At 41.9% G+C, this 20462-nt stretch overlaps 3 protein-coding genes across 3 annotated transcripts; 2 read left to right on the plus strand and 1 right to left on the minus strand.

Annotated features, from left to right (window-relative positions):
* Nucleotides 1–6672: 6672 nt before the first annotated feature.
* LOC309564682 (histone H4) lies at nucleotides 6673–6984 on the plus strand (the record flags this gene model as incomplete). The annotated part of the gene is made up of 1 exon (XM_082269347.1): nucleotides 6673–6984. The coding sequence occupies one exon, from the start codon at nucleotides 6673–6675 to the stop codon at nucleotides 6982–6984; it is 312 nt and encodes a 103-aa protein (XP_082125473.1).
* A 1496-nt stretch (nucleotides 6985–8480) lies between these two features.
* LOC309564665 (histone H2A type 1-like) lies at nucleotides 8481–8873 on the minus strand (the record flags this gene model as incomplete). The annotated part of the gene is made up of 1 exon (XM_082269330.1): nucleotides 8481–8873. The coding sequence occupies one exon, from the start codon at nucleotides 8871–8873 to the stop codon at nucleotides 8481–8483; it is 393 nt and encodes a 130-aa protein (XP_082125456.1).
* A 324-nt stretch (nucleotides 8874–9197) lies between these two features.
* LOC309564673 (histone H2B 1.1) lies at nucleotides 9198–9578 on the plus strand (the record flags this gene model as incomplete). Its single annotated transcript, XM_082269338.1, has 1 exon — nucleotides 9198–9578. One exon carries the CDS (start codon nucleotides 9198–9200, stop codon nucleotides 9576–9578), a length of 381 nt encoding a protein of 126 aa, XP_082125464.1.
* Nucleotides 9579–20462: the final 10884 nt, after the last annotated feature.

A 20462-nucleotide genomic window follows, 5' to 3' on the forward strand; every position in this document is an offset into this window, starting at 1 on the left:
CCCGCAAACTACTGCCATATCAACTGTGGGACTTGGAGGCCTTTTGTAAATTTGTGGCCATTGGAACAACACAATGGGAGGTCCCAAGCAGGAAATATTTCTCGCAAAAGGGCATTCCAGAGCTGTATGGCCATGTTCAGCGGCAAGTGAATATATCTCTGGCACACAGTGTTGGTGCCAAGATACATCTGACCACAGACACATGGTCTAACAATGGTCTGTCAGTTAAACCCATGTGAGCTAATTTTTGGAGCCTATACAGGCCAACACTTACTTCTGTATACTGTGCATGCCTACTGTACCTCTAGCCATCAAATACTAAGTTATTTGCTGTCAGTTCAAACCATGTGAGCTAATTTTTTTGGAGCCTATACAGGCCGACACTTACTTCTGTATACTGTGAATGCCTACTGTACCTCTAGCCATCAAATACTAAGTTCTTTGCTGTCAGTTAAACCCATGTGGGCTAATTTTTGGGGCCTTTTATGGCCGACACTTACTTCTTTTTTTTTTCCAAACAGATTTTTATTGGTTATAAACAGCAGATACAAGAAATGCATTCAAGGTGTCAAAAGACACAACAGAAAAAATAAATTTACATAAACAACAAGTAATACAAGGTATTGTTATTCGAGAGATATAGTCAGAAACAATTAACACTCATTTATCATTCCAAGTGATCCATGGTTCCCAGTGTTTGGTATGTGTCCTAAGAGAATGGGACTGTAATGCTAGTGATTTCTTAAATTCAAATGTGAGTGTCACTGAGGCTACAACCTCCAATAGGTTTGGTGCTTCTTTTTTTTTTTCCATCTCCTAGTAATGGTGGCCCTAGCGGCCAGCAAAATGTGTGAAACAACCCATCTGACCTTACTAGGAAGCAGATCGATGGCCAGGGTATTGAGTGCCAAAGCCGGATTTAGCTTAATGGGCGATTGTGTTACAGAGGAGATGAGGCCAAAGACCTGGTTCCAGAAGCTTGTAAGGTTTTTACATGTCCACAAGATGTGGTATAAGTTGCCAACCTGGCCACACTCTCGCCAGCAGAGCGGGGAGTGTGCTGGGTAGAATTGAGACAGCCTATATGGTGTAAGGTACCAGCGGGAGAGAATTTTCTACGACAGTTCCCAGTGGTTGGTGCATTTCGACACCCCGTACGAGTGCCGGAAGGTGTGGGTCCACTGTTGTGGTGAGAAAGGTCGTTGGAGGTCGCCCTCCCACTTAATCATGGGATTTCATTTTTGAAAAGTTTTTTTTGGCATGGAATATGTTATAGAAGAAGGTGATGCCTTTTATCGACCCAGGAGGGGTTGTGAGGAACTGGTATACTGGGTATGGAATAGTGATGGGTGCTGGTGGGTTTTTAGTCAGGAACGTGGAGATACGAGTGTAAGTCTATAGTTCCGAACGAGGGATTTGGTATTGTTGAGTGAGGGAAGTAAATGGTTTCAGTCGATGTCGCTAAAGAGGTCGTCAATCCAGTGGATGTCACTGTCCTTCCATTTTAGGGTAGATAGACATGGGATCAAGATGTCTAGTAGTCGGATAGGTAGTCTTTGTTTACAATGGGCATCTCCTACATTTGTGTGTTTATGTAGTTCCCTCCAGGCTGCGATGGCGATTCTCATTGTAATCAACAAGTCTGGCATGTTTTGAGGTTTCCAATTGTCTGCTAGTAGTAAATGGTGCTCACCATTTGCTTCGTAATGGGCTCACCACACGCTGGCGGCCTGGACCCCAGAGTGAGGGGGCGGGTAGTGGCAGCCCGCTTTGTCCAGTAAGCGACGCTGGGGACTACCTGTTCACAGTGTGTTCCCATTGGGGGGGACAGGTACTCCTCTTTTCATCTTCCCACTCCGTTCGGGTTCTAGGTCCGCCCTCGCCCATGGTTTATTGAGGTACTACTCTTACTGGTATGCCTATAATGCAATTATGGTTGGGGGTTCCCTATGTTAGGGGCTCTCAACATGCCTTTTTTTGCTCATTGACAATTTTTCCTGTATTTGCACATTTGAAGCTGATGTTAATGCTTCTGTTTATGTAATCACGGCCTTACCCTATACTTTGTTATTACTGTATTATCTGAAAAACTTTCAATAAAAATTTATGTTTAAAAAAAAAAGAAGGCCCTTGAGCACCAGTGCAAATGAAACGCCCACAAAATTACCCCATTTAGCAAAGTAAACACCCAAACGTATATTCTGTTAAGCATAATGAGTCTTTTGAACATGTAATTTCTTTTCAAGTTTTTGGAAAATATGAAAAGAAAATTAAAGTGCATTTTTTTTACACAAAGTTGTTCATTTATAACAGGGATCCTCAAACGATGGCCCTCCAGCTGTTGCGGAACTACATGTCCCATGAAGCATTGTAAAACTCTGATATTCACAGACATGACTAGGCATGATGGGAATTGTAGTTCCTAAACAACTTGATGGCCATAGTTTGAAGACCCCTGATTTATAAGATATTTCAAACACATAGTATGCACATAGCAAAAATGACACCCCAAAATACATTGTGCTAATCCTCCTGAGTCTCGGCTCTCCCTCTATCTGTCTATTATATATTTTTTCCCCTAAATTGGGGGATAGTCTGTGTTGGTACGTGTGAGATCCACCTTTCCAAGTTTTTGGGGTTCATCTCATACTTCTGAAGATTTGAGGGTGCTGCCTGTTCCATACTCCCCCTACTCCTCATCCAGCCTTTTAGGGGTACAAACAATAGTAATTGGGGCCTAGTGTGGTTGTGTACGTGTGAGATACATACACTTTTTTGGATCATATTTTCTATTCCGCTATTTAATCAAAAACCTTTTGGGATGAGTTAAATTGGGGGATAGTCTGTGTTGGTACGTGTGAGATCCACCTTTCCAAGTTTTTGGGGTTCATCTCATACTTCTGAAGATTTGAGGGTGCTGCCTGTTCCATACTCCCCCTACTCCTCATCCAGCCTTTTAGGGGTACAAACAATAGTAATTGGGGCCTAGTGTGGTTGTGTACGTGTGAGATACATACACTTTTTTGGATTATATTTTCTATTCCGCTATTTAATCAAAAACCTTTGGGGATCAGTTAAATTGGGGGATAGTCTGTGTTGGTACGTGTGAGATCCACCTTTCCAAGTTTTTGGGGTTCATCTCATACTTCTGAAGATTTGAGGGTGCTGCCCAGGACTGGGAGGTGAGTTGAATGCCCAAATATGTCATGGAAGAACTGGGTGCCCAGGAGAAGGGGGGCATGTTTTTGCTGAAAAAAAACTTTTTTGAAAAGGAGCTTTTATTCCACAACACAATGGAGGATAGAAGCAAGAAAAGTGAAACATTGTATCTGCTCAATCATCTCAGATCGGCTAATCCGACACTGAAAATTATTCATAGAAAATATCACTCTTTCCGGGACTGTCCCTTCACTTCCAGGAAATATATATGTTGAAATATTATTGTTCTGTTTTAAGGTTTGATTTTGCACATCAGAATACAGAATTTGCTCTGTTATAGAGATAGTTTGTTATAGAGATCTATAAAAAGTCTATGGAACAAATCTTTTCTGGGCTGAAAACCGAGAAAAATCTCCGAATACAATTCTTTGGATTCCTCATAAAGACATCGCTGACCAATGAAGGCTGATAATGAAACCGCTCACAGTTCTGATTGGCTCAGATCTGAATTAGCCATTTTCAAATCTTCCCGCTTGAATTGTGAAAAACGTTACAGACAAATAACCAGTCCCATTATAACACCAAATCCCACACTGAGAACTGAGATAATCAGATGAGATATGTATCCAATAAATATCTGTAACACTTTATTTTCAGGCAGATTAATTGATTAGTACGGAATAAACAGAAATAAAATTGGAAGATTATTGAATAGTGTAAAGCATTTCCATATGATCTCAGAATGCAGAACCCCCCCCCCCCCCCCCTTCCACTGCTACATACAGAACATGATAGTGAGATGACTCCTCTCATAGATCTCTACCTTTCTATATGATGGGAAATAAAGTATTACATGTTTCATTATCAGATCTGTATATGATCGGGGAACTGACCGATAATTAATGTTTCATCTTTCAGACATGACATGTAGCCGTTACGGATTCCCCCCTACATCCTAAAATAAACAAAAAGTGAAAGGGCTGGTAGAAATCTGTAGTAATCATGACACTGCCAGATAAATATATATACAACGAATCAATAAACACAGTTGTTTCATTTCAGTCTCTTATTTGTAAATAGAAATCGGAAACATTTTAACAATGTGTCTAAGTAAATTAAATTCTCTGCAGATCATTGAATGGCTGTGACCCCGCCCCTTCCATCAGTCTTCCATCAGGTCAGTTTTTTCTTATAAGCAAGAATGCAGGCCTTTTTTTTCTCCTCAATATATTTTATTGTGAATAAAAAGGTAATTCAAAATAACAAGAGAAAAATAAAGCAGTAGTGAGACCGCAAGACTATCTCACTGCAGGAGAAGTGACATTTTATCCAAAACAAGAAATGCATGTAGATGCAGATATGTAGATGTTAGTAAACATGTCAAATGACTTTATTGGACAATTTCCTACTTCTAACTTCTATAAAGGACTGTGTGCTGTCCGAGGTGATATTGTGATCAGATTTGTATGTAGCTGATACTTTGTACATATTTTGTGTCATTTACCTATCAGGCAGTTTATGCCTTTATCTATGGACATCGATCTGCTGTTGATGATGGAAATAGATACCAATAGACAAAGATATAATGTTTAGTTTTTCTTGCTTCTCTCCCCCATTGTGTTGTGGGATAAAAGCTCCGTGATCTTCCCAACGTGTGATTTGAGATAAAGTAACAATGTAAGGCGGGAGATTGTGGATGATGTTTTATTGTAAGAATGTGTGAGTGCGGCATATAGATGTTTAGGAGATCTGATTGTAGGTTTCCTATTGTGATCCGGGTGAGGGAACAACGTGCTATATATTTATTTATTTATTTATATTTGTTTATATCGTATTTATGTGTGAAGGAAGGATGTGGTCTCCTTACAGGGACTGGCTGTCATTTTCCTCCATCCTTTGATCTCCAGAAGATATTCAACAGCATTAGAGATCATTGAATATTAAATACCAAACAAACATCCCCCATCTGAAAAGGAACACAGATCTCAGATCCCCCTTCACACTCCTTGGAAGGAAAAATACATTTTATTATCGGAAGAAAACGCCCAGAACTGTGATTGGTGCAATGTTCGCATTTTATAACTCATATTTCCCGCCGGAATTCTATGGAACGTTCCAATTATCTCAGATAGAATAATCCCACACTAAAATCTCATATCTCTTCCTCCGGGAACATCGATCAACCGTCCTCTGAATTGTCGGGCAGTTTATCTAACCATGAATAATAAATACGTTAGAAATATAAATGTCACATTTCTTCCAGTCTTTTTTCTTTTACTTCACAATACAGAATCCGCCCTGCTAGAGAATGTTTCCTATAGAGATCAAAGAAAAGTCTACTGAACAAGTATTTTCTGGGGGGGAAACGGAGAAAGATCTCAGAATACATTTCTTTGAAATCCTTATAAGAAAGACATTACTGGCTAAAGAAGGAAACGCCCACATCTCTGATTGGCTCAGATTTTATATTGCTCTGTTTTGAATTTGCCGCCTGAATTGTGAAGAACGTTACAGAGAAATAATCAGCTCTATTGTACCGCCAAATCCGACACTGAGATCATCAGATGAGACATATATCCGAGAAAATTAACATATACACTTCTGTATATGATCGTGGAACTGGTCGATAATTAGTGTTCTGTCTTTCAGAGATGAAGTAGTTACAGATTTCCCTCATATTAAAACCAGAATAAAAAAGTGAAAGTGTTGGTAGAAATATGTAGTAATAATGACACTGCCAGATACATATGTACAATGAATTAATAAAACAAATGTTTCTATTTTATCGGTCCCGTTTTGTAAATAGAAATAGCAAAATATTGACAATGTTTCTAAGTAAGGGAAATAAATAAATAAATAAATATATATATATATATATATATATATATATATATATATATATATATATATATCATCATCATGATATGTCAGAAAAAAATGTACAGTGGATCAATAAAGGAAACATTGCGCTTCTGATAAATTACACCCGTTTCTATTCAGTAAAACATTTAAAAGCTTCTAAATAAATTAACTTCTCTGCAGTGTAATAAATGACTGAACCCCGCCCCCTTCTCAGCATGTCTCCCATCAGGTCCGCTCAGCCTGTGAAATGTCTGAAGATGTGTGTCTTTGTTTCCTTTTCACAATATTTATAAATTTAAATTATATGAAATTACTATGAACAATTTCATGAAACTGGTTACTTTGTTTCTGGTAATAAAGTGTTAAGTTTCCTGTTCGTGTAATCTCCAGGAATAAATCGAAAATAAATGAGAAGAAGGAATACATGAATCTTCTGGAAATGTATTGCTGTGTATGTAATGCAACATTAATGTATCTGAATATAATATAATGATTAGGAGCCTTATAAATGAATAAGATTATCTTTATTTTGTATGAATGGTGTGACTCCGCCTCTTTCGCAGGAAGGTTTCCATCTGGTCCGCTCAGGCTGTATATAAGGAGGGCGGGCAGACAGCTGATCTCAGTCTGTCTTTGTAGCAGAGAATCATCATGTCTGGGCGCGGTAAAGGAGGAAAGGGTCTGGGGAAAGGAGGCGCTAAGCGCCACAGGAAAGTGCTCCGGGACAACATCCAGGGCATCACCAAACCCGCCATCCGACGTTTGGCCCGCAGAGGGGGTGTCAAGCGCATCTCCGGACTCATCTATGAGGAGACCCGCGGAGTGCTCAAAGTCTTCCTGGAGAATGTCATCCGCGATGCCGTCACCTACACCGAGCACGCCAAGAGGAAGACCGTCACCGCCATGGATGTCGTCTATGCCCTAAAACGCCAGGGCCGCACTCTCTACGGATTCGGAGGCTAAACCCTGACACCCACCGCTTACCCCACTTCACCCCAACAAAGGTCCTTCTCAGGGCCACCCACCTTCTCACACAAAGGGCTGATGATGATTCATAACTCAGAAATGTAATTTCTATATATTTATCGTGTAACAATAAGAACTTCCGCTAATTGTTTCAGTAAGAAATTGAATGGAGTGATGTCTGGCTGCCCATACACTCTGCTAAACATAAAGCAGATTGAACAATAGATGTTAGAACAGGACAATATTATATGTGGAATCTTATTGGGCGGTCAGTAGATCTATAGGAGATTGTACAGTCAGCACTCAGGGTGGTGGAGCCGATTGCTGAGTCAGGAGAATAGATCATAGTTTATCCTGGAACTGAACCTAAAAATGTATATTTCATTATGAAAAGAATGGAGATCACTAATACTGAGATGATTCTAGAAATAGAATTTTTGTGAACATTCCGATTGTAATACAGGAAGAAGAAATCTGTGCATCTGCTATATGTACAAATTGTATATCAGGCAGAGGGGAGATATAGTTCTACACAGATCTGATAATGAAACATGCAATCCTTTATTTCCCATCATATAGAAAGGTAGAGATCTATGAGAGAAGTCCTCTCATGTTGTGTGTGGGGGAGGGGGATTCTGAGGACTTTAAATAATGTAAAACATTTTCATATGTTCTCTTTTCTTTCATCTTCAGATTCCATTTGTAGTCATTCCTCACTAAGCGGTGAAAATAAAACTATGAAGTGTTGATATTTCTCGGATAAATGTCGGATTTGGCGGTATAATAGGGCTGATTATTTCTCTGTAACGTTCTCCACAATTCAGGCGGGCAAATTTAAAATCTGAGCCAATCAGAGCTGTGGGCGTTCCTTTCATCCGCCAGTAATGGCTGAGGATTCTGTAGTAAAATCAAACCCTAAAACAATGTAACATTTCAATGCTTATAAAACTGCCTGGAAGCAGAGGCTGACCGTTGATGAATTTTCCCCGGAAGGGAGATTTTATGTCAGATCAGCCAATCAGGGAGGATTGTAACTTTCCATGCTATTCCTGCGGGAAATTTGAGCCAATCACAGTTCTGAACGTTTTGTCTTCCTTTACAGGAGAATCCTGACTTGAATGATATTGGAGATCCTTGGGAAGATGTTTTGTTTGGTAATTGCTGATTTGTAGAATCCATTCAGCAGGAATAAAGGATGGGGAATGACGAGGAGTTCCTGGAGGGAGATGAGAACTTTAGGAGATTCTCCAATAATGAGTGGAAGGCTCTCTTTAGATGTAGGAAATGTTCTCACTACAAGTCCCCGGTATTAGAAGGGTTAATAAGCAAGTTGTTTGCTTTTTAGAGGTATTTGTAGGAATGAAAAACTTTTCCTACTGAGTGATAGATGTGATTTGTTATAAGACACAGAATGAGGTATGAGGCTCTTTGTATGTAGTTGTGGGTGGCTCTGAGAAGAGCCTTTGTGTTTGGTGAGGAAGAGGAGTTGGGGATTACTTGGTCTTGGCGGCCTTGTGGCTCTCGGTCTTCTTGGGCAGCAGCACGGCCTGGATGTTGGGCAGGACTCCTCCCTGGGCGATGGTGACGCCCCCGAGCAGCTTGTTGAGCTCCTCGTCGTTGCGGACGGCGAGCTGGAGGTGTCGGGGGATGATGCGGGTCTTCTTGTTGTCGCGGGCGGCGTTGCCGGCCAGCTCGAGGATTTCAGCGGTGAGATACTCGAGAACAGCGGCGAGATAGACGGGAGCTCCGGCCCCGACCCGCTCGGCATAGTTACCCTTCCTGAGCAGGCGGTGAACACGACCGACTGGGAACTGCAGACCAGCCCGGGACGATCGGGTCTTGGCCTTAGCCCGAACCTTTCCTCCTTGTTTACCGCGGCCAGACATGATTCTGTGATATTGGAGTTCTCAAAGAGATGTGAATGGCTGGAGCCGCTCCCTTTCCTGTTATACTCTGAATGATATGACGTCTCGCCCTGTGATTGGCCACGTTTGAAGCCAGCCAATAACCTCTAGGTTTGTATCTAGACCAATCGGTAAAAGAGGTAGGAAAGCATGACGTCACTCCCCATCACATGGCTGAGTCCTCCAATAGAAGAGTGAGGAGGGAGGAGGCTCATTTGCATAGGACCGCCTATATAAGCAGCACATGAGGGCGGCGCCAGTACACTTTCTCTTCTCAGAGCGGAGGAAACATTCTTATCCTTGATCATGCCTGAACCAGCCAAGTCCGCCCCGGCGCCCAAGAAGGGCTCCAAGAAAGCCGTGACCAAGAGCCAGAAGAAGGACGGCAAGAAGCGGAGGAAGAGCAGGAAGGAGAGTTATGCCATCTACGTCTACAAGGTGCTCAAGCAGGTCCACCCCGACACCGGCATCTCCTCCAAGGCCATGAGCATCATGAACTCCTTCGTCAATGACATCTTCGAGCGCATCGCCGGCGAAGCTTCCCGCCTGGCTCATTACAACAAGCGCTCCACCATCACCTCCCGGGAGATACAGACGGCTGTCCGCCTCCTCCTGCCCGGAGAGCTGGCCAAGCACGCCGTCTCCGAGGGCACCAAGGCCGTCACCAAGTACACCAGCGCCAAGTAATACCCTTCCCCCATCCATCACCCCAACAACACACAAAGGCTCTTCTAAGAGCCACCCACAGACATCACAGCAGAGCTCTACTCCGATCTTTATGTGTTTTGTCATTTAGGAAGTTAATTAATTTTTAGAAAATAGAAAACTTTTCTCTTTAAATTATCTTTAGATAAGTACTGTAGATCGCCTAGACTGGGAGGGGAGTGGATCGAACCTTCCTTCTATTCCCATCCTGATTCTAGATTTATTGCGGAGATCTATCTCCACTTTCTGCCTCTATACATTCCCTATTCATCGCCTCGTAATGCACACACACCCGACTGTTCTACCAGGAATCACCACAAGGCGGCAGAGCTGAATAAACATGTATATGCCGAACTCACACATTCTTACAATAAAACATCCTCCGCCTTACATTGTTACTTTATCTCAAATCACACGTTGGGAAGATCGCGGAGCTTTTATCCCACAACACAATGGGGGAGAGAAACAAGAAAAATGAAACATTTATCTATTCAATCAGCCCAGCCAAATCTTTGTCTATTTGTATATATTTCCATCACCAACAGCAAATCGATGTCCATAGATAAAGCCATAAGCTACCTGATAGGTAAATGACACAAAATATGTACAAAGTATCAGCTACACAAAAATCTGATCACAATATCACCTCGGACAGCACACAGTCCTTTATAGAAGAAGACAATTCTCCAATGAAGTCATTGGACAGCCTGCCATTACAAGGAGGGGGAGGGGACTTCCCCACATTCTGCGCAAAATTCTAATAAATTACAGCATATAAAACAGCCAAACGTGGCGTTTTGAATGTTTCCAAGCGCAGAGGAGGGGTTTGGGGTCTTTTAGACCCCCAGATCCCTCCACAAGAGTACCTGTAAAAAAAATAATAATAAAACATATATGTATATATATATATATATATTTTTTTTTTTTATTTATTTTAATGTACGAAAATATCGGTTGATATTTACCGATATGCGATGACCAAACTATCGGTATCGGCAATAAAAAAAAAAAAAAACTATAACGGTCGATCACTAGTTTTAAGAACAAAATGTAACAACAGGTATAATTTTTAAAACATTTTGTGTAGTTTGGTGCCTAAAAAGTCCATAAGAGTTCACTGATCAATTTACTATTATATTTGGGATGTGGCACCTTTTTATGCTCGCATTCACAGTACCACCCTGTGAGGAGGCCTTTATTCCCTAGCTCCTTTATTACTAACACTTTAAGTTTTTAATCTGCTAATGATGATTCATCTATAAATGTGTAGATATTAGTAATTGTGTTAAACATGTGGAATGACGTAGGAACATTTTTCTATTTCTAACTTTTATAAAGGACTGTGTGCTGTCTGAGGTGATATTGTGATCAGATTTGTATGTAGCTGATACTTTGTACATATTTTGTGTCATTTACCTATCAGGCAGCTTATGGCTTTATCTATGGACATCGATCTGCTGTTGGTGATGGAAATAGATACAAATAGACAAAGATTTGGCTGGGCTGATTGAATAGATACAATGTATCGTTTCTCTTGCTTCTCTCCTCCATTGTGTTGTGGGATAAAAGCTCCGCGATCTTCCCAACGTGTGATTTGAGATAAAGTAACAATGTAAGGCGGGAGATTGTGGAGGATGTTTTATTGTAAGAATGTGTGAGTGCGGCATATAGATGTTTAGGAGATCTGATTGTAGATTTCCTCACCTAAGATTGTGACCCGGCTGAGGGAACAACGTGCTATATATTTATTTAGTTATTATATTTGTTTATATCGTATTTAATGTGAAGGAAGGATGTGATCTCCTTACAGGGACTGGCTGACATTTCCCTCCATCCTTTCATCTCCAGAAGATATTCAGCAGAATTAGAGACAGAGAACTGTGATTGGTGAAATTTTCACATTATATAATTCAAATTCTATGGAACGTTGCAATTATCTCAAATAGAATAATCCGACACTAAAATTTGACATCTCTTCCTTCGGGAACATCCATCAACCGTCCTCTGAATTGTCGGGCAGTTTATCTAACCAAGAATAATAAATACGTTAGAAATATAAATGTTCATTTCTTCCAGTCTTTTCTTTTACTTCACAATCCAGAATTCGCCCTTCTAGAGAAGGTTTCCTATAGAAATTAATGAAAAGTCTACTGAACAAGTATTTTTTTTTGGGGGGGGGGGGGGGAACGATTAAAGATTTCAGAATGCATTTCTTTAAAATCCTTATAAGAAAGACATTATTGACTGAAGAAGGAAACGCCCACAGCTGTGATTGGCTCAGATTTCAAATTGCTCCTTTTTAAATTTGCCGCCTGAATTGTAAAGAACGTTACAGAGAAATAATCAGCCCTATTATACCGCCAAATCCGACACTGAAACCTGAGATCATCAGATGAGACATTTAACCGAGAAATCTCATCAATTCTTTATTATCAAGAAGATGAATAGAAATGGAATGTGAAGATGATTGAATAATGTAAAACATTTCCATATCTTCTCTTTTATTCCAAGTCCTCAGAATGCAGAATCCCCTCCCCCATTGCTACATACAGAACATGATAGTGAGATGACTTTTCTCATAGAACTTTACCTTTCTATATGATGGGATAGGAAGTATTACACGTTTCATAGAAACCTTCATTAGAGATTTTACCTGAAAATCAAATCTAAACTCTGACACCTTACTGATCACTAAGAAAAAAACGACTTTATAAAGCCAGAAATTATTTCCGATTCAATAAAACATTTCCCGATGATCCTTCCTGGGCAGTTTATAGTAAAATTGTCCTTTAGTGGATTTCACAAAGCATTTCATCTTCACAATATTTCTAATGTCTCCTATTTCAGGAATGGCGCGCACAGCTTTCCGGGCAGGTTCGGGTTAATCTGTCCCATGTGACCTCTTGCTGGGAAAGCCCCGCCCCACTGAAAGCTGAATCACACAACTCAGTCATTGGCTGATTAGAGCTCTAAGAAATAGTCCAATTAAACCTAAGAAGGCGTGGTCAGCACTAACCAATAAACGCGGAGCGCGGTCTGTATAAATAGACGCCGCACAGCCCGTGTTCTCACACTTCTGTTCCGTCTGGAGATTAGAAGAGTTTCTCCGCCAAGGCAAGAACCAAGCAGACCGCTCGTAAGTCCACCGGAGGGAAAGCTCCCCGCAAGCAGCTGGCCACCAAAGCCGCCCGCAAGAGCGCCCCGGCTACCGGCGGAGTCAAGAAGCCTCACCGCTACAGGCCCGGCACCGTGGCTCTCCGGGAGATCCGCCGCTACCAGAAATCCACCGAGCTGCTCATCCGCAAGCTGCCCTTCCAGCGCCTCGTCCGAGAGATCGCCCAGGACTTCAAGACCGACCTGCGCTTCCAGAGCTCCGCCGTCATGGCTCTGCAGGAAGCCTCCGAGGCTTATCTCGTAGGACTCTTCGAGGACACCAACCTCTGCGCCATCCACGCCAAGAGGGTCACCATCATGCCCAAAGACATACAGCTGGCACGCCGCATCCGCGGAGAGAGGGCCTAAATACATTCTTATCTCCACCATACTATCTGTACACAGCACAAAGGCTCTTTTCAGAGCCACCACATCCGCCTCACAAAGAGCTCCATACTACCTCATCACTCCTACTACATGCTGCCAATCCCCGCTACTACATTTCTACACTTTCCCGGCCATCAGCTTCACTGCATTTCTCTTTTCTCTCCGCTCCTCAGTGTGGAAGTAAAGCTCATCTGTAACATTTCTAAACCGACCCCAGAGAAATTCACATTTCTCATCTATAAAGGAGATCCTTTTACCGATTTATTGGTCCCTAAATACAATGGAACTCATCTGTAACATTACTAACAATTACAGAGTAACAATTCACACTTCCTCAATATCTTCCCTAAGAGATACATTGGGACAATATTTAACGGCAAAACAAATCACTTCCTAGGAACAGATTGAACAATGTTTGGATTCTCTCAGGAGACACATTCTTGTATTTTCTAGAAACGTCATTTCTTATTCCAAACAGAATCGCTAGGAATAGTGCTTAGAGATCTGAGGATCGATCAGCCCATAGAGGAGGATGAGATCTCACGATCATTACAATGATTCTTCTTAGAACGTTCATAATGGCCGCATTACATACTGAAATATCTTGTGTGGCTCTGTTAGGAGGAGATGGGTGTAGGTAGGTAGGTGTAGCTCTGATAGGAGGAGATGGGTGTAGGTAGGTAGGTGTAGCTGTTAGGAGGTGGGGTGTAGGTAGGTATGTGTGGCTCTGTTATGCAGAGGTGGGTGGCTCTGAGAAGAGCCTTTGGGGGGTGTAGATGGAAATCTCCGGCTGCTGGGATTTATTTCTTCTTCGGAGCGGCCTTCTTGGGCTTGGCTGCTGTCTTGGCTTTGGCCGCCTTCTTAGCCGGACTCTTGGCGGCTTTTTTCGGTTTGGCTGCAGCTTTGGGCTTCTTGGGGCTCTTTGTCGCCTTCTTGGCAGCTGCAGCCTTTGCCGGTTTTTTGGGGCTCTTGGCCGCTTTACTGGCCGCCTTCTTCTTAGGGGACTTCGCCGGCTTCTTGGGTGATTTGGCCGCCGGTTTCTTGGGGGACTTGGCCGGCTTCTTAGCAGCAGCCAATGGCTTCTTGGCGGTTTTCTTGGCCTTGTCGCCCTCTTGCTGCTTCTTGTTGATTTTGAAGGATCCGGAGGCTCCATGTCCTTTCACCTGGACGAGGCTCCCCTTGGTCACCAGCGCCCTGACGGCGATCTTCAGACGGCTGTTGTTCTTCTCCACATCGTATCCTCCGGCGGCCAGGAGCTTCTTGAGGGCGGCCAGGGAGACCCCGCTGCGCTCCTTGGAAGCGGCCACGGCTGTGACGATGAGATCGGACACGCTGGGACCGGACGGCTTCTTGCTGCCTTTCTTGGCTCCTCCGGCTGCCGCCTTCTTAGTCGCCTTCTTCTTGGCGGCGGGCTCCGCTGGAGGAGCGGCGGCTGGGGCGCTCTCAGTCTCCGTCATGATTCTCAGGGAGTTTTTAAAACAGATAATAGAAACATCATTCTGGGATGGCGCTCTGCCTTATATACAGACGTTCTGCGCCGCTATTGGTTGATATAGAATTTGTCTTCTGCGCTGCTATTGGTTACACCTTAAACACGCCCACTAATTCTTATTTCAGTGTTGGAGAATCTTCTCTCTCTTCTTGTGTTTCCCCGTCAGAGAGATAAACGATTTAAATATGAAATGGAAGGATGGCCGATCTTTATCGGGGACCCGATCTGCTCACTGGACTGTCACTTATCGATCTCTCACTTACCGCTCTCATCATCTGCTCAGGAGGCTGAACACAGAGGCTGCAAACACCTCCAACCTCATGAGTGTGTGTCCCATTCCTCCTTCTACCTGCTTTTCTACACACATTCCCATCAGAAAACAATCTTCTCACATCTCCAACTAAATCATCTCCACATTACATGAGTGAAGAGAGAAGATCAGGAAACATTTCCCTCCAACACACAAATCTGCTCGTCTATAGCTGAGTAGAAGGAGCCTGGAACAAAAACATCAGCCGGGGACATCAGATCCCTGTGTGATGTGATGGGAGAGATTGTTAGAGATTTCGAAGGTGTCAGTACATTAAACATTACATGTTCTCATCATCTTTGTATCATTTTCTGCTCATCATTACAAATATATTGTCACTGGATATTCTGAGTAACTTTATTAGCACATATTACTACACAGCTATATAGACTACTCAGGTAGAATGTTTCCTTGTATCTAGAATCAGAGGTAAAATCTACACATTCCTTCACACGGGGCAAAAAGAGGATGTAAGTAAGGCAGAGGTTGGTGTTAATCGTCTTTATTATTATTATTATTATTATTATTAATAATAATAATCATTTTTTATTTATTTTTCCATTTTATTTCAATATATAAAATAAGGGAGGGTTATAATAAACCCCATGAAAAATGTATTTTTACCATCTTTGGTCCCATAGCTAAACGGGGAGTGAGAAGAAATCCTTGCAAAGTGAGGGGATCCCTGATTCACACCAGAACTAGTGTCCAGTGTGAAAGAATTCCACTCTACTACTGTTCCGGTGATAACCCAACATTTGAGATTTTCTTTTACTTTCAAGCTCAGTGAAAATGGTAAACAGGACAGATAGAGAGGGTAAATACCCCCCTCAATGGGGACACAAGCAGAATTAAAAACCTGTCAGGGGGTCCTATCCCTTTCCACTCCAACTAAAATAAAGAAAAAAGTATGTGTCTTAAGTGATCTTTTTTTTTTTTTTTTTTTTTTTAATTATTATTATTACTTTAATTTTGTATTTGATTTTTTTTTTTTTTTTTTAAAGATGTAAAGGAAACAAAAAATGAAATGAGAAGATACATTCTCAAAGTATAGCATGTATACAAATTGGATTGCTCAGAGAGCAAACAAATATACAATTCAAGAAGTACGGGCATGTAAGCTATTGGTCTGTATATATAAGGTCATGTGGCTATGAATATTTGGGTTGTATCATACCGCAAGTATTTTATTTGCTCTTTCTATTTCAAGAACAAAATGCAATAAAATGTATCATTTGTAAGACATTTTGTGTAGTTTGGTGCCTAAACAGGCCATAAGAGTTCACTGATCAATTTTGCTATTCAATTTGGGATGTGGCACCTTTTTATGCTCGCATTTACACAGGGCCGGTACAAGGGGGGGGCGGGTGCCCTGGGCGGAGTATGGGAGGGGCGCTGGGTTGCCAGTAAGAAGACTCACACAATGGCTTTCACTCCTCTGAATGCTGCAACTGCCAGTCCAAAAACAGGGCTAAAGATGCGCCCTCACCCAGTGGCTGCCTCCTCTGTACAGGGGGGACTCACATGTCTTTACAGAAGGGAGAAGGGAGCTTTCTCCCGGGCTTTAGTTCCTCAGTGTGGCCAGATCGGGGCTGTAACAGGCAGAGCTTCTCTGCAGGGGGGCGGAGCAAGAAGAGGACACTACACTGCAGCCCCGATCATTACTCCCGCCCACTCGCCCAGCACTGAAGACATCAGAGCTCAGCAAATGGCAGAATGAAGATGTGACAGCCAGGATGGATGGATGGATGTCTTCTGCACCTGTGAGTCCAGATCTATTCTGCCTTCCAAACTGTACCTGGCTGTGCTGTAAACTTGTCCTTTACTTTGCTAAATGTGAAAGTGAAAGTAAAATGGATTCATATGGTGGGAATATACTGAGATGTTTCAGTATTCCACAAAGTGTAAAATAACTCCATTCCATTCTGTGACTGACACTTGTAGCTGCAGGCAGCAAAGATGGATATAGTGGTGATAGAGCACAGTGAGAATTGGTGGCCATTGTAAGTTTCTTTTCTCTGTGCTCTTCATGCACATGGCAGTGTCAGTTCTCCTGATGTCCCTCCTGTGTGTCCTGCTTCATTCATCCCCCGATCTCCCTCCTGTGTGTCCTGCTTCATTCATCCCCTGCCTCTACATTACAGCTCCGTGCAGGCACAGGAAATGTGCAGAATTGCTCTGATAGCCCCAGGATCTCAGCAAAGATGGAGGAGTTGTCCTGAAGCACAGAGCTCTTCATGTACAGACTGGGGCAGTGCTGGGGAGAAATCTTGGGAGTTTCTAGCTGTAGAAAAACATTTCAGCAAGCTGCAAATGCCATAGAGTCCTTGTTGGGAATCAGAGCTCCCTGTGTGACCTCCTCATTCTCTTTCCCAGATTCACTTCAAACAGGTGAGCAGAAAGCAGAGGTGTGCTGAAGTGCGGAGTGGTGGCTCCGGTTTTCCATAGGCTAGTGATTTATGTTGTGAATTGGTCTAGAAACTAGAAGGAATGTAGTAACAGATCAAACTGTCAGGATTACTAAACTCCTAGCAAACCAAATTCAAAGTATATTTTGTCTCAATTGTGATCCTGGTATCGGTGTCAACTAGCCAGCAACAGGAGAGGACAGGAAAACTACTGACCCGATCCTACAGCATCGATCCCTCATCAGCCAGACTGACAAAGGACATTCCACAGTTTGTCAGCATGGTGGCAATGTCAGGTGATGATGTTCTCTGCTCTCACTAGCAAACCTGTCACCAGCAACAGGGTCACCAGTGTAAAGAAGACATTAAAGTGGCATTAAATACACTAGTAAACATTATATTGCAGGTTACCAATTCTTAGTTGTGAAGGCTGAATTTGTTTTCCTTTTTTAGGCTTTCTTTCTTCCGTTTGTTTTTATCTGGTGATCCAGCCAGCAAGTCTGTTTTTCAAAAGAACAAGCTCACTTGCAGTTACAGAGATATGACAAACCATTTACCACTGGCAGGGGTGCTTACAAAGGTCAGCATATATTTAAGTAAAACCTTTATACTAAAAGAAAAACAAATGTTACAGTAAATGATTATAAAGTGGGAGCTGGAGTTTGGCTTCAATTTGTTAGTGTATCTAAATCTGCGAGTTCATCTAACACTCCCCTCCCCCCAGACTGACAGCACTGCTGTCTGCTGGGCTGCCTGAGCTTCTTCATCCAGAGTGGGAGCGCTCTAATAAAGCAGGTGTGCTACTGGCCAGAGCACCAGATGAAAAACCGTGGAAAAAAAGCCTAAGAAAAGAAAACGAATGCAGCCACCACATTTAATGATTGGTAAGCTGCAATATATTACATTTTTGGTTTTCAGGTAATTATTTCTTTAAGTGAACCACTCCCCAGTTCATGCACCCTAAAGTATTGTAGATATTCGGAACAAACAGTAAAAAAACTTTAAAGTGGACCCTCCCCACCCTAAAAACCTTTGGACCTTCTGAATGCCCCCCTTCCACAATCATAAAAGTCTGAACTCTGCGTCATTTGCTACTGAGCCCTTGCATCTCTTGCCACACCCAATAGTCAGCACAGTGAAAGCCGCATCCAATTTTTGCCACACACTGCACTTTCCTCTAGAAGCAGGTCCCAATTTATTATTTTAAAAATAACCCCGTTCCTGACTCCTGCACTCACACTATTTTTTTTGCTTCCAACCCTTGAACTTTGTAATTTATCCAAACCTTGAATTCTGCACTATATGTGTGGCTAACAGGTATAGGTAAGATGATGATTAGTCATGCGTGGCCGGGGGGGGGGGGGGGGCGCAATTTGAAATGTTCGCCCTGGGCGCTGGATGACCTTGTACCGGCACTGCATTTACAGTACCACCCTACGAGGATGCCTTTATTCCTTAGCTCCTTTATTACTAAAACTTTAAGTTTTTAATCTGCTAATGTTGATTCATCTATAAATGTGTATATATTAGTAAAGGTGCTCCTTCTGGACGATAGGAAGATTCAGATGCATTATCCCGCTAAACTCGACATTGTAGAAGTTCTATTCATAGATCTGCTCATCTTCTTCAAAATCACATCACTTGTGTCGCTTTTCAGGTTCCAAATATTTCTTCCAAACCGGTTAAATTCTCGATGATTACTGACACAAGTCTGGCGCCAAGTAATCCGAATCAATTATTTTCTATTTCCAAATCCAACAGATCTTCCCAGAGCCTAAGAAGGAGCCGGACATACATGTTTAGGAGATCTGATCGTATATTTATACACCTAAGATTGTGATCCGGGTGGGGGGACAATGTGCTATAATGACACCTGTCTGTTCAAATTAGAATAAATATATATATATATATATATATATATATATATATATATATATATATATATATATATATATATATATATATATATATAGCCTCTAATTGTTTATATCGTATAAGGAACGATGTGATCTCCTTATAGGGGTTAGTTTTCATTTTCCGTCATCCTTTAATTCTGCTGAATAACAAACATCCCTCATCTGAAAAGCAACAAAAATTTCAGATCCTCCTTTACACTGCTTGGACGAAAAATACATTTTATTATCAGAAGAAAACGTCCAGAACTGTGATTGGTGCAATTTTTACATTCTAAAATTCAGATTTCCCGCCGGAATTCTATGGAACGTTCCAATTATCTCACAAAGAATAATCCGACACTAAAATCTGATATCTCTTCCTCCGGGAACATCGATCATCCGTCCTCTGAATTGTCGGACAGTTTATCTAACCAAGAATAATAAATACGTTAGAAATATAAATGTCACATTTCTTCCAAGCTTTTCTTTTACTTTACAATACAGACTCCGCCCTGCTAGAGAATGTTTCCTATAGAGATCAAAGAAAAGTCTACTGAACAAGTATTTTCTAGGGGGGAAACGGAGAAAGATCTCAGAATAGATTTCTATGAAGTAGAGGCTTAAGAGGGAAACGCCCACGGCTCTGATTGGCCCAGATTTCACATAGCTCTTTTTTTAAATTTGCCGCCTGAATTGTGAAGAACGTTACAGAGAAATACTCAGCCCTATTATACCGCCAAATCCGACACTGAGACCTGAGATCATCTGTATATGATCGTGGAACTGGCCGATAATTAATGTTCCCTTTTTCAGAGATGTAACAGTTACAGATTTCCCCCATATTAAAACTAGAGTAAAAAAGGGCTGATCATTCACAACTCCCAACACTCATTTCTACACATTTATTGTGTAACCATAGGAACTGCCGCTCATTTCTTTTCACTAAGAAATGGAGTGCTGCGATGTCTAGCTGCCCATACACTCTGCGATCTGATTGTTCGATCTGTTTTACGTTTAACAAAGCTATGGAAGAACAGAACAATATTACAAATTACATTGGTTGGGCAGTTGATGCATTGTTATAGTTGATTGTAGAGTCCGCACTCCGGGTGATGGAGCCGATTTTCCGAGCTGGCTGCTGGGTGAGGAGAATATATCGTTTATGTTGAAACTGAACCTAATATTTCTAACGTATTTATTATTCTTGGTTAGATAAACTGC

This window comes from Pelophylax lessonae, assembly GCF_965119305.1.
Source record: "Pelophylax lessonae genome assembly, chromosome: 9".
NCBI lineage: Eukaryota > Metazoa > Chordata > Amphibia > Anura > Ranidae > Pelophylax > Pelophylax lessonae.